The sequence below is a fragment of the Phocoena sinus genome, chromosome 7, assembly GCF_008692025.1.
Source record: "Phocoena sinus isolate mPhoSin1 chromosome 7, mPhoSin1.pri, whole genome shotgun sequence".
NCBI lineage: Eukaryota > Metazoa > Chordata > Mammalia > Artiodactyla > Phocoenidae > Phocoena > Phocoena sinus.
The window spans coordinates 56228666-56244205 of NC_045769.1; the positions used below are offsets into that span (position 1 = coordinate 56228666).

General features: G+C 41.5%; 1 protein-coding gene across 1 annotated transcript in view; it reads left to right on the top strand.

Annotated features, from left to right (window-relative positions):
- Positions 1 to 15540, top strand: part of PDE11A (phosphodiesterase 11A) — a 421332-nt gene that overhangs the window by 336259 nt on the left and 69533 nt on the right. Inside the window, exon 13 of the mRNA XM_032637562.1 lies at positions 12731 to 12840. Coding sequence (XP_032493453.1) covers positions 12731 to 12840 — 110 coding nt within the window. The remainder of the gene's footprint in view (positions 1 to 12730; positions 12841 to 15540) is intronic.

The window sequence follows — 15540 nt, forward strand, 5'->3', positions numbered from 1 at the left end:
GTTTTTGCAAGTCCGCTCAGCAACCTTGAAGAGTATCACTGTTTGAGAAAGTCTGGGTTTTGTTTGCATATTAATACTAGCTCAAAAAGAGAAGAATTCACTCTTAAAGTTCTCCTGGTCGGGGGTGGGGCTGGGGAGTAGGGTGGGCAGAGGTTGCAAAATAAAAACATGACTTGGGGGAAAATACATTGGTAAATGTTATTTTTTTCTCCCTCACATTGAATAGAATAGCCACATCTGGAGAAGATATTATTTTCTGCTCATTAAATGTTGCTGAACTTGACTAAGGGTTACAGTAGGTTGAAAATGTCAACTTTTGTTTGTCCCTAACACAAGCAGTCTCCTCTCCAACTTGACCATGGGCAGCCTGGTCAATCAGAATTTTTTCACTAAGAAAATAATTATAGAAATAACAAATATTACTTGATCAGGGAAGAAAAAGTGAACTTAATTCCCTCATCAATTCTAACTTCTGGAATACGACCTCAGTAGGCAAAGTAGGCAAAATGATAACCTACTTTTCTCCATGAGTGGGCACTAATGCTTCAGGTACTCCTGAAGACTGTTAGGGTCTTTCACTGTTTTGTTCTCATCAGTGATTTTATTTACATTCTAGTTATCCCATATTCCATTTGCATGTGTTGAGTTAGAACCAAAAAATGAAAGTAAAAAATCATCATACATTAACCCCTGGATTCATTCATTCAGCCTGAGTCACAAAGCCAAGAAAGCATGGCGCATGTGCACGAAATTTTCCTCTAGATGGCACTCCAAGGCAAAGTTTCCCAGCCAGTTGCCTGGAAAGAAGGGTGGGGGGGCGGAAACCTTACCAACATTCCCTGAAAATGCTTCTTTTCTTCTAAGGCAAGAAATACTGAGACATACACGCCACGCTCTTTTCTTAAAAGAGACACCAACAAAGCCAGTGTGCCAAAAAGAGCCCCTCCTATCAAGATGGACCTGTATTAGGGCTGCCTCCTTGCCCACAGAGCTATTAGTGTGAATAGTATGGCACTCTCCATGTGTCTAACATCTGTGGGTGTGTATTTTTCCAAGCCCATTGTCTCTGGGAATGGGAAGATGCACATTTGTGTGTCATTGATGAACAAACTATGACACGATGTACAACAGAGCAAATTATACATATAAGAACCGGCTTCCCAACCTTTAACCCTAAAATAATTTCAGACACAGAATATAAAGTTATTCATGAATGAATGAATTCATTCATTCAGAATCATGTTTTGCAAAAGTATTCCACCTCATGTCTAGGTAACAAAGAGGTTTTGTTCCTTTAGAAATTAAAAAGAAAAAGAACAAACTGCATTGTAGGATAGGCAATTTGATGTATAAACGGTGGAAATTTAGTTCACTGGGAATCCTGTTAATGACTTATTAAATTATTACAAGCCTCTGGCCTGAAATTCCAAATATTAAAATGAAAGCTTCAATCTTATTCTTTGCTTCTAAAGAGATATTTAGGTAGTTAAAATTTACCAAATATTTTTAATTCCTTGGATAAATGCAGTCTGCAGTGCCAGTTACTATTTGTGGTTAAAACAGGGAATAAAAACTGCAGATAGATCAAGAATAATTATACAAATTTTCTTTATTTATAGAAGCTTGTAGAATAAATATTCCAGCAAGCACATACATAGTGAAAGACGATAAGCATATTTCTTACATGCACAATGTAGACCAGATACAGGAACCGACCACGCTTTTGTTTGTATTCTGTCAAATAAAAAGGCATGTGGTGATGCCAAGGTTGCAGGGGCGTTTTTCGGTTTTATAAATGATGTATGAGCTCTGACAGATTTTCCAGGGGGAAAAGCAGGTTTCCTTAAGAGTCAATATTCTTCACTATCCCGTAAATGTACTCATTAGCACTTTGGGCCATGCCCAGTATCCTGTAGGGCTCAATAAAGATTCGCTGAATGAGTGGATTCAGTTTAGGGTCATATTATTCAGGGACCCGTGCTGCTCAGTGTCCAGTTTTTCAAAAAACTATAAAATGATGAACAGCTATCATTGCTAGAAATCTTGTTCTTTCTTCCTATCACACTAAGGTTCAGCTGGGGTTCATATAGAATATTATGATCTTGTAGAATTCACTGGATATGAAAAGAGATGAGCACATGATCACATTAAAATTTATGATGGTGCTGGCGGCCTAGTGCTGGTTGGGAATTGCAGTTAAACACTAATAATAACCAAGTATCGCAGCAAACACATTGACACCTCCTGACATTTACTGGGGGCTTCTTAAATCTTAAATGTGGAGGTAGCACGTTTAAGTCCATATTTGGGTTGTCAACAAGGTTATTTTCAGAGATAAGCCAAGTCGTTTTATTGATAATTCAAACTACAGAGCAGAAGGGACGTTTAGGAAGAAAAATCCTTCCTGTTCACTAGCTTGAGGATAATGTGCTATCCTCTGTCTGCTGTTTGCGTTGAAGTCCTTGATTTTTGAGGTAGAAAATTCCTTCTGGAAGGAGATCTTAGAAGCACAGTTGTAATTCTCCCTCCCCTTCCAACCCAGAGAAGGACAGAACCAGTTGAATTTTCAAATAAAATATTGTTGCTCAATAACCAGGATCCTAATCTTGACGGAAATCTAGTTTCTTTGTAGATCCTAATGTTGGAAGGTACAAAGAGATCTACGGTCTTGTTCTGTAACTCACAGTAACAAAGTAACAAACAATAATCGTATTTATTATCATCAAACATCACTTTACATTGCATTTCCTTGTAAGTAGTAACTAGTTATATTTACTTTAAAATAAATAGCAGCATTATCAGAATAATACAATAAAATCTGTATGTAAGAAATACCAATTCTTTAATCATCATGTAGGTATATCTTGAATTCCAATGTAACTTCAAAGAAGGCAAATTTTTAATTTAGGAAAGGAGTGGTTTTTAATGCTTTTGCAGAATACCAGCACTGGGCACTGTGGAGCTAATCAATTTGAATACTGTGTTTAAATTACATTTAAGACTCTGGCTTTTAATCATTTAAGAAGGGTTCTATTTTTATTCTCTCTGGCCACCTCTCAGAGCTCCAGTGAGGTACCCCATGCTTCTAGCTGACATTCCCTTTTTCCACACTTATTTTACAAAAGGAAAAAGGCAAAGCCGCACATACTTAAGAACCTGGTGTGCTAATAATCAAACAAACAATTGGGCAGAAGGATAATGCAATCCATTTCCTCACACAGGAGAGTACCCTCCATAACTCACTTTAAGCGCTGCCATTCGTGAGTTATGGGTCATTCCCTTTCTAGTGAAAATAAATTCTCCCGCACCATCAGCCAGAGCTGAGTATTTTTCTTAGGACACATAAACTGTAAAAGTGTATGAACATAATCGTGCCGTTGTTTCGGGGAGAATATAAGCTCTTGTCCATGGACACAGGCTTGTCAGGAAATGTATGTGGTTTCAGGGCTGGGGCTGCCTAGTTACAATATAGGATTTTTGATTACAGTGAATTTATTCCTGAGATTTTTACAGTGTTGGTAAACTGCTTAATCTGTCACTCTGTATTTTATGATGCCAGCCAAATCCTCCAGGTCAGGGAGACCCAGGAGTAGAGCCCCAGTCATTTTTCATGGTTTATGACTTAGTAGCGGCACCTTCTTGAGGCTGAAACTTGGCACCTAAGGGTGTCAAGCTGGGAACTTTTAAGTTTTTTTTCACTAGTCTCGTGTTTAATTTTAGCTCAATGATGCGTAATAAAAATTTGGGTAAGTTTTGAAGAGGCCTCATATTCTTGAAATTCATCAACCTCGCTTTTTTGTGGCACCTGGAGAGGACAGTCTGTCTGCACAATTAATGTGCACCAGGTGATGTGCTTCATTTTCTGTGCTCACACATCGCATGTTATATTCAATTCACTCGCAATTTATCATAAAATATAAACCATATTTCTAAACGTGAAAAAACATGCTATCTTTATCCAAAAAATCATAAAGCGCATATATTCTTAGTATTACAAACTGAGTCCTTAAGAATCTAATATGGTTTTTCTTTTGTCTCTTTTTGAAATACAGTATGCATGCTACATACATGTAGCTTTGTTCTTTGTATTATCTAAATTGAAGGAAAAACCTCAATTTTTAAAGTCTTAAGATAGTTACTCTGAAATTTTCCTTTTACTGTTTGTATTTGTTTTCACACATTTTATCGAAATATGAGAGCAGAGATATATTGACCGATTTTTATTTGACCACATCAAGACCTCTTGAGAATGAAATAGAGTATTGACAGATGCCAGAGGTTTGCCTTGAAATATTCTAGCAAACAAACAAAACCGTGCATGTGAAGAGGTAGCTGAAACAAGACAGCGGAACATGGCTTCCTCCTGAAGTTAGGTAATGAGTACATGGGGGCTCAATACAGAATTCTATTTTTCATATGCTTTTAACTTTACAAAATAGATGATTTTATAAAATTAGGGTAACAAGTAGGTTAGAAATTAAGTCAAGGAGGTGGTTAAAAAATAACTAAATAAAATTGATTACAATCAATTCATTTTTTATAATTCATGCATCATCTACTCAAACATACATACTTGTACCAGTTTTGCTGCCTTGCCATTCTGAGACTTACAAGCATTTGCAATATCATTTGAGAATCAGAGACAAGTTATGTCCAAAACATGACATAGGTTTTGCAATTTGATAATAAGTGCCTTCAGGAGCTTCTGGTTGTAAAAGAAAGTACGTAAGTGTAGACTGTAAGGTCTTCCCAACTCTGAGCTTGATAAGGAAAGGATTATTGTGGACTTAAATCAGTATTTAATTAATGCCAAATCAATAATTGACTAATATCTTGAGAAGAAAGAGAAGCAAATTTGATCAAAACTATCCGACTCCTGTGGAAATCAGAGAGACTACAACTGGTTTGTGTTGTTATCGCATGCTTTTGTGAAGGAGACATGTAAACATGGTGCTGGTGGTTGGTGGTCCCCTAACAGCTGGTAAGGTTCTGGTGTCTGGACCTGAAAATGGGACTGAAGTGCCTTGTTTTCAGCCTAGCAGACCCAAATATTGGCAGACAAACATATCTGTAAACACCAAGGGAGTATGACCGTTAAATCTAGATGCTATGGTTTGTCCAGTAGGGTTTTTTCCTGCAATGGAAGGTTGCGCTTGTGTGAATATCTGTTCTTCTCCCCCTTGTGTTTTCATTACCCACTATCTCTGGTTGGCAAAGACAGGATCTTTTTTAAAAGGAAGATAGGATATGGCATTAAGCATAAATTTGTTCGTAGCACTCTTGGTAAGCAAATGAAATCTACTTCTATCTTAAAGCTTGAGAAAGTCCTCTGCCTAAAATCACTGCTTTGGAGCAAATTGAATAGGTTGGTATCCATCAGCCTGCCCCCAGGATTTACATGTTGAGAGGTGGCCATTCCATCTTGAAGCAAAAAAATAGATCCCAAAATAAAGCACGCTGGACTTGCTGTAAATGCCCGTGAAGCCCAAACTTGCGGGCTTAATGCTCTTACTACTCTGATCCACTCTGATCCAGTCAGCTGGGATATGGGCTGAGTTGGGAGGGTGACGGAGGCACCCTTCTCACAGAACCTTCCGTCCTTGTTAGGAGATCTAAGTTTCACTGATAGACACTGCATGTGAAGGATGGCCTAGCACAGCTGGACCAGCCATCAGCATTGTAGTTTGGGACTTTCTTTAGAAGACCAACACACTTTGTATGTGGTATTTACAATGAAACCCTCAACGAGCATTATTTGGCTACAGTAAATTTGATTTTAATAATATACCAAACAAAGGCCCAGACAGGGCCCCTGCAACACTGCATACCAGAAATTAAGAAACACCAGGAATTAAATGATGCTTCTCTAAATGCTACCTTTCAGCCCCAAGCTCACATCACTTCTAAGGTATGAAGTCATGTTTAGATCAGTTGAGACATGATGACACGATTAGGGATATGGTGTGCAGATTCTTCTAGAGAAGGCACTTCCTTGAGAAACTATGTTCTTCCAAACCTCTTGGAATGGTCTGAGCAGTCTTCTTTGCTCTTCTAATCCAAGGAAAGAGAAAGATGAAGGGGAGAAGAAAAGCTCTGCAAAAGCCCATCATGCTCTCTCTTAACCTCAGCCAATCCGTGGAAGCCTCCACTGCAGTGCCGGCTGCCAGCATCCATGGAGGAGCATTTGGAGCCAAGGACCTTTTTCGGTTTGGAATTTCTGGGACCGTTAGGAATTTCCAGTATATCACCGGATTCTCTCCCTCTTAGTCTGCCATCTGCCAGATCTCAGAATCAACAGGATTATCCAGGAAATTCCTCGTCATTCAGTACCTCTGATAGCCAAGTTCAAAAAGAAACGTGAAGAATTTCTGGCATCAGTTTCTCAGATTCCTGCACTGTAGCTGCATACATGACAACGGGCGTGCAGACCATGATGCACCGTCTCCAGAAACAAAGCAGGAGCTAGCCATTCTCACCATCACTTTCTGCGACAAATTGCAACCGATGTTGGGAGAGTTTCTCACTAGAAAAGGGTGCTCCATGGCACTGTTCTGGTTGGCACAAGGCATGACCAGACTATATGCGCAACAAGGGCCAGATGCACCTGTCTTCCTTAGCTCTCTGTTCCAGCCTGCAATGGAGTAAATGCTGAATCAACATTTGCTCAATGAATAAATGAATGAATGGACACTTTTCAGGATGTCACTGTTTTATTCCAAGGTAGGACATGTTGATGAAACATGGGCTTACTTCTAAAACAAAAAAGAATTTACCTACACACATATAATGTATATGTATTCTAATGAATAAACATTCTTTATGGAAATTTTGGGCACAAAGGAAAAAATTTTAAGTCATCTGTGATCCCACTACTGGTAATATTTTGATGCACATCCTCACTGGTTTAAATTTTATGTTGACTAAGTGATAGGAAACTACTGGGTAGTTTAAGAAACCCTTCAAATCAGTCTTATTGTTTGGGTCCTTTGGCGTTCCAGTGATTATATGCTCTAATGGCTGGGAATAAGGTTATCCCAGTATACATTTAACCCAGTGAAGGACTGTCACAGGAGACCTGCTCAGAGGGTAGTCACAGGCTTTTCTGGAGAGGGTGACATGGGAACTAGCTCTATATGCCATGGCTATCTCTTTACTTAGGTATATGGTATTCACTGCTTTACCATATACCTATATATTTCTGATATGGACCATGGGGGAATACAGGTGAGAGGATAGAATGAAGTAGTGGTCAATAAAACCCATAATTATTGGATCAGGAGCAGCAAATATATCATTTTATTTGAAAATAAAATAGAATTAAGCATAGGAGAAACACATTAAAATATACTTCCTACTGCCACTCTGTTCTCTTTTGAAAGTATATTGTCTTCAGTGGCAGTTGACTTTTTCTCCTCAGTGTGTGTAAAGTGTAGGTCAGAATGGATAGGACTAGAAAGAAGGTGGATGAAGGTGGGGAGGGGCAAAGGGACACTTAGTGGCAGGTGGATACTTTTCAGGCATGACGATTCTCAGAAACCACTTACCAGGCAGCTTTAAGTCACAGTCAAGAGATAGGTGCTGCTTCAGTAACTCAGGCACCACAGTCAAGAGAGGTAAATATGTTTCGTGTGATGGTGTGTGTGCTGTACTTCAGGTATTCTTTATTCCAAGGATCCAGGGGTGGGCTCCATGTTCTTTGAACACCATAAAATCATAGAGTAATTTCGGAGGAGAAGTTCCGTGGCTTTTATTAAACTCTCAAAAGTATCGATGAGGGCTTCCCTGGTGGCGCAGTGGTTGAGAGTCCGCCTGCCGATGCAGGGGACGTGGGTTCGTGCCCCGGCCCGAGAAGATCCCACATGCCGCGGAGCGACTGGGCCTGTGAGCCATGGCCGCTGAGCGTGCGCATCCGGAGCCTATGCTCCGCAACGGGAGAGGCCACGACAGTGAGAGGCCCGCGTACCGCAAAAAAAAAAAAAAAAAAAAAAAGTATCGATGATACAAATAGTTTAAGAGCTAGATGCTGGGTTTCCAAGAAGGGACGGGGTAGTGGGGGTGGCAGGAGTGGCTGCATAGAACTTTACAGCAAAACATAGTCCATCATATCATACAATGCGTGATAACCAATGGCGTAACAGTGATTCGGGATTCTGAACGTGAGTCTATTAGATGGCATTCGATTTTATCTTCCAATTAAATTTCTAGCTGAATTACCTTATTTTGACATTATCCCACCTCTATTCTTACTGTTCTAATTCATCAGCTAGTTCTAAACAGTAGCATTTTCACAGGCAGCAATCTCTCTAAATTTCAGTGCATTGTCATTGTGTTTACAACACTGATTTCCAGAGTATCACGGATAATTATTTCATACTTGAGGGACTTTTAGGATTTACTTAGTAGTAGCAAGATCCAAACCCAACGAAACTGACTTACCTTTTCAAGGTGACAGAAATGACAGAGAAAGACATTTATATCCCCTCATCCTTTCAAAAATTATCCCAAAACAACAAGGAGAACAAGAGGGAGGATGGTTCGTAGATTAACAAAGAAAAGGAAGGTCCAACCCAAGTGCCTTCAGGGGGAGAGAGTGGAGGAAGGGGTACACCTGAGAAACAATGTCCCCCCAGGAGCTGTCAAAGCACAAGAACCAGAACAAGAACCAGAGGCATCAGATACCACAAACATGGGGCGAGCAGGAGGGAGGGGGTAATGAAAACACTGAGTCCCCAAGTCTCCATCCCCTCTCCATGTAGTCAGAGAACTACTCTCCCCCCATCTATTCAGGAAGCCAGCGTATTTGCCGAAGAAACTGAACCCCAGACTTGGGGATACCAGTTAAAGAAAAGTTAGCGTGAGCTGCACTTTGAAAGTAAGAGAATGAAGTGAAAGTCTATATCCTCAAAGGTGAGAAGCTACATACTCTTTTCTCAGAATGCCAACACCTGTGCTCACGCCATTACCAAGCACGAGATTGGAAAGTCCAGAGGAAGTGAGTTTAGATACTGACACATGGGGACCTGCAGCAGGACCAGCTGGCCGTGTGCTCACCCTGGGATGAGGTTTGCCATCTACAGACACCATCCCCAAGTGTGCGTGTGTGGCGAGCGTAGCAATGCTTTACTCTTCCATGAGTAAGTAGACTACCAAGGATATCAGGCATTTGAGGAAACCACCAAATACAGAGACAAGGAGTTCAGAGGAAACAGACAATTCAGGGAACAGAAGAGAATTTCAAGGAATTATAATTAATATCCTCAAAAGAAGAGACCAGGGCTTCCCTGGTGGCGCAGTGGTTGAGAGTCCACCTGCCGATGCAGGGGACACGGGTTCGTGCCCTGGTCCGGGAAGATCCCACATGCCGCGGAGCGGCTGGGCCCGTAGCCATGGCCACTGAGCCTGCGTGTCCGGAGCCTGTGCTCCACAACGGGAGAGGCCACAACAGTGAGAGGCCCGCATACCGCAAAAAAAAAAAAAAAAAAAGAAAGAAAAAGAAACCATAGTGCATCCATGAGAGAAGAATAGCATGCTATTAGAAAAGGAGCAGCAGACAGGAAAATGCTTATAAATTTAAAATATTATTATTCCTGGAAAGTAAGGGGAGAAAAGTCAATATGGGCAATGGGAAAGAAGAGACAAGAAAATAAGGAAATTGTACCACAGTGTTCATTGCAGCTCTATTTACAATAGCCAGGACATGGAAGCAACCTAAGTGTCCATTGACAGATGAATGGATAAAGAAGATGTAGCACATATATACAATGGAATAATACTCAGCCATAAAAAGAAACGAAATTGAGTTATTTGTAGTGAGGTGGATGGACCTAGAGTCTGTCATACAGAGTGAAGTAAGTCTGAAAGAGAAAAACAAATACTGTATGCTAACACATATATATGGAATCTAAAAAAAAAAAAAAAAAATGGTTCTGAAGAACCTAGGGGCAGGACAGGAATAAAGACACAGACATAGAGAATGGACTTGAGGACACGGGGAGGGGGAAGGGTAAGCTGGGACGAAGTGAGAGAGTGGCATGGACATACATACACTACCAAATGTAAAACAGATAGCTAGTGGGAAGCAGCCACATAGCACAGGGAGATCAGCTCGGTGCTTTGTGACCACCTAGAGGGGTGGGATAGGGAGGGCGGGAGGGAGGGAGACACAAGAGGGAAGAGATATGGGAACATATGTATATGTATAACTGATTCACTTTGTTATAAAGCAGAAACTAACACACCATTGTAAAGCAATTATACTCCAATAAAGATGTTTAAAAAAAAAAAAAGAAAAGAAGGAAATCAATACAAGAAATCCAATTTCCAACCAATTGTAGCGCCAAATAGGACAGAAAAAATAGTGAAGTAGAAATTATTAAGAAAAAAAAGATTACAAGAACATTATACTGAAGACAATGAGCCTTCAGATTGAAAGCGTTTATCAAGCAGTGATGGGGAAAAAGTCCCAAACCAAAGCAGATTTTTGTGAAACTGGCAAACCCCAGGCATAGAGGGTTCTAAAAGAGAGAAGATCAAGTACCATTCAAAGGATTAGGAATAAGAATGATTTATACTTCCCAAAAGCAACTTTGGAAGTTAGGAAACAATAGAGCAGCCCTTCGAAATTCTGACTGAAAATGTTGCAACCCAGAATTGTTAGGCAAGCCAACAATTGAGTAGAAGAATAGATTAAAGACATTTCAGTCATGCAAAGCCTCAAAAAAATCAACTTCCTAGGTGTAAAAGAAATATTAACACCCTTTCTCATGAAGCCACTGGCAGATGTGTTCCTGCAAACTGAGAGAGAAAAACAAGGAAAGAGAGAGATGTGGGATGCAGGAGATAAGAGACCAACCCCAGGAGGGAGAAGCTGACAGCAGACAGAGAATCCAGACCAAAGAACAGCAGCAGGCCAAAGCAGGGAGTCCCTGGGACAGGAAGGGATCTAATAAAAGGTGTGACTGGAGAGTTGTACAGGATGTGAGTCGACTTAGATGTTCAAAGAAATCTTAACTCCAGGAAATGAAAACATTTACATAACAAAGGAAACAATAATTGGATACCTAACTGGCTCCACAGCAAATAATATTTAGAGTGACAATCAGGTAGGCACTGTCTGAGACCCAGGGCACATAAGTTTCTTTGTGCCTCAGTTACCTCATCTGAACTGGTGGATAATAAAATTCCTACATCACAGGTCTGTTATGAGAATTAAGTAAGTTAAACGGTTGTAATTCTTTTAGGACAGTGTTGGGCACACAGGAAGGATGAATAACCAAGTGCTAATAATATGTGTCTATTATACAGAAATATGGAGGAAAATACCTACCAAATTAGATAAAAAAGAAAACTGAAGGTGGTTGTCTTTGGGAATCATGATAGGGGAAGGATGAGGGACCATTGTTTTTGGTTCTAAGTCTCTTACTACAACTTGAATTTTTAAAAACTATTACAGGTAATGTCTTAAATAGAATAAAATTAACTTAAAGCCAACAGCCAGCTCCAAATTTTAAAATGAAGGGCAAACACAGCTTTAAACACAGCTACTTTATCCTCCCCAGATAATTTATTAACATTCCCATTTGCTATGCAAATGAAATTATACATATTTCTAAGTGTATCAGTGGACCCGACTCAGTCTTTTAAAATTGTCAACACAGAAACTTTATCATTCAGTTATTTCTGCAATAAAAACATAATTAACTAAAAAACAAAGTGTTTATTGCTCTAAGAGAAGTGCCTTAGGATACTAGCTAGTGATATTAGATGTGGAGAAAAAACACGCGGGCAAAGGGAAGCAATTTGAACTCTACCTTTCCCCTCCTGCCCTCTGATAAAGATTTTAACAAGTAATGAAATGGGAGACTTACAAAGTAAAAGGGGGAGACATAAAGGCCTTAGATCAAGAAAATACATAGACCTGCTTTTCCATAAGTTCACTTTCTCTTCTAAACTAATGAAAGGACAGCAGGAACCAGAGAACCATTTTGGCTCCTGATTATATAATTACATCACACTGCTCCCCAAAGATATTACACCACACCTATGCATTTCATGAGCAAGCTACCAGAGGGTAATAGAAAAAGTATTCCATGTAATGGATACTGCACCTGATCCTCATTCTAGGTTGCCTAATCCCCTGCCAAATTCTAGTTTTCAAGACACTCACTGCCTTGCTATCCGTATAAATTTAATCTGTCCTCCAAGCTAATATGAATTAAGATTTTTACAAGATAACTGCTAAGATATCATCATGTAATAGTTTGAGTACTTCTAAGTTGCTTTTTAAAATATATATATGTTTTAAAGGGGGGTTTTCTTTGCCTGCTTTCATTTGAATGGCATCTGGTGGATATAGCATTCTCTAAATTCACAGCCCCTTCTCCCCCCTACCCCTAGACGCTCATCATTTTGAAATGTCGAATCACAAAACGCATTTTGCTCTGGGCCTTTGCCAAACTGTCACTGTATCTGGACAGCACAGCCTCTTCTTCAAAGAGGGAACAAAAGAGTCTGAACTCTGTCCTGGTGTGCCAGCCAGTGAAGCTAATTCATCACCTTGGGGACCCTGGGCTGTGCAACTGACCACCCAACTCACCCACAAGGGGTGGCAGTTAATCATTCCCTTGAATGACGTGGGTATGAAAACAGAGCTGATGGCTGCTCAGCAGACGAGCCTTATCCATCCTGCCTGCCCTGAGCAGTGACTCTTGCCGTTTTCCCATCTTCCCAGACCGCCGGGTTTCAAGAGATTCTGACCGAGGTGGAAATTTTAGCGGTGATTGTGGGATGCCTGTGTCATGACCTCGACCACAGGGGAACCAACAATGCTTTCCAAGCTAAGTAAGTGTTCTAATTGTTGTTATTTTAATGCATTTGCCTTTCTGTTATGAGCCAAAGGTGACGAATGCTAAAGAGTAAAGCATTAATTTCTGGCATCCGAGGCCAAGGCCACGCAGGCTTGGGTGCGTGTGTCAACGGGGCTCATCCATCTTTATAATTCCTATTCTTTTAATTGCAAATTTGCCCTTCATGTCATGCTTGTTGATTTGGTCTGTCTCTGCTGACCTCAGTCAGATAACAAAGCTCAGATTTTAAAAGGTCTATTTTTTTTTCTCCCAGAATGTCTGCCTTCATGGCATTATAAGTTTCTTGGATTTGCTACTCTTGCAAGCTGGTTTTGAGACTATTAAAATAAAAGTTGAAATTTTATGAAGCAAAAGATCTCTTCCTTCCTCAATAGAATTTCTTCCAGGTTCTTTTGATGTTGGGTATGTAGAAACCACAGTGAAATAGAGTGACACAGAAGGCAGAGGGTCCCTGGTCCTGCCAGGCCTCATCCTACAGAACGGTGGGAAACAAAGGAATTCCACCAATGCAGGTGATGTGAGGCACGTAATGCTCATGGACAAAATAATCTGTCCTTAAGCAAGTAGGACTGGTCCAGATAGCCATTGCTTGGTGGCTCACAATGTGGCCAAGGCTACAGAACTTATGGGTGCTGGAGATAAGACCAAAACCCAGGTCTCCTGGCTCTCATATTGAGGTTACAGTTTAATGTGCTTTTTGCTACCTGTCTGCAAACAAATTGATATGAGACTTCAGAGGCTAGAGAAAAACGTTTGGGGATGGAGGGACTAAGGAAAACTTCAAGAAAGAGGTAAGATCAGCTGTCAGATGACCAATTTCCAAGCCTGTGGAGCAGGTCTGCCTCTATAATCTGAAACCCCAGCAGCCCACTGTGTGTCAGCTGGTACCTTTCAGCTCGTCACTTGTTTTGTTCCCCAAAACACCTACCTACTGAGGCCTTGGGGTCCTGGGCCCTTCTATTTGCTCCTGATCTCGCAGATGAATGTTGATTTTGTGTCCCTCTATCTGCCTTGAATGCAGTAGCCCATCACTTCAAACTGCTCTTCTCCATGTCCTATAATTTCTTGACCCTCTTACCTTTCTGTGACAGTCACTCTGCAAAAAACTCAGCCCTGGCCTCAATCTAGCAATTTAATTTCTTGCTCTTCTGTCTAGACTTTTAAAGGCTTTGGGAGAAAGTGTCACAGTTGTGAGTTTAGGGCATACCCAATATATATTCTCCCAACTTGGCTAGGTGCTCAGTACTCCCCACCAATCTTTCTGGGTCCCTAGCCGGTTCCATCCCCCACTGTTGTCAGCGGTTATAGGTACCAAATGTTCTCTCTTCCTAAACCACCTCCCATTCTACCCCCCTCCCCCGCGCCACTCAGCAGATCACCTTGCTTCCTCCTTCACTGAGAAAATTGAGGCCATCAATCGAGAACTCCCTCAATTTCCTCCCCTGCCACGAACAAACTTATCTGTCTGGCCCCATCCTTTCCTCCTTCCCTCCTATCTCAGTGAAAGGGCTGTCCTTCCTCATATGTGAGGCTAATCCTTCTACCTCGGCCTTGGATCCTTTCTCCCTCCCTCCTCTGGGACCTTGCTCCATCAATCTTCCTTTCTCTACCCCGTATCTTCCTTCCCCTGTCTACTGGCTCTCAGCATCCTAACAATATGAACAGTTGTCCCCCATCCTGAAAAACCCCACCTCCATCTCGCTTCTCCCTCGAGCTTCTGCTCTATTTCTCTTCTTTCCTTTCCAGCCAATCTTCTTGGAAAGTTGTCTGTTCCTTGTCTTCACCTCCCTCCCAGGTGGCTTCCAGTTCTGCCCACCAGGGGAGCGGCCCTCAGTAGTGCCACCAATGAACAACCCCTTGTCCCAAAGCTGTTGGACACTCTTACTGTCCTTCTTTCTTGACCCTTCTTGCTATGAGACACATTTTGCCACTAGAGCTCTTCCTCCTTCCTAGAGCTCTCTCTCTCTTCCTTTGTCTGGGAGAGGAACACCTTCCCTCCACCTTTCTAGTCTTTCTTCTCAGTTTGCTTCAAGGCCTCTCTCCTCCTGCCCCAGACTTCGCTGGACGTGTTCTCTCCTGTTCTTTTGCTCCACGTTTTATCCTTCTCGCTGGACCTCCACCCACCTGCTGCTCAGCCCCAAGCCCATACCTTTGGACCATAATTCTCTGCTTAACTCCACACACTTATTCCAGCTGCTTGAGGAGCACCTCCTATTTGAAGTCTCATAGTCACCCCAATCCCAGTCTCTCCCTTTTTCTCTTATTCTCTATCCCAGTGAATGGCACCGCCAGAAATCCACAAGTCACCCAGATTCCCTCCTTAGCGCCCCCCAAAGTCGACATCTCTGCATTCTTAAAGTAACCACTGCTTCTTTTGCATCCCTCCTGGATTGCTACAACCAACAGCCTAACTCTTCTCCTCCAGTCTTTCCCCCTTGGCGCTCCAGAATGCTCTTTATAATTCACAGAGCTGATCAGATCACTCCCCTGCTTAAAAGATGTTCACTGGCCTCTTGTAACTTTCAGGATAATGTTCAGATTCCTTAGTTTAGCCCTTAAGGCCCTTTTCAATCAGGCTCCTGCCCATTCCTCTGGCCCAGCAGTCACTCCTTGTCATCCCACCCCGACCCAGGCATCCAGGTTCCAGACACAAGGGGCTACTTAAAGTGCTCTG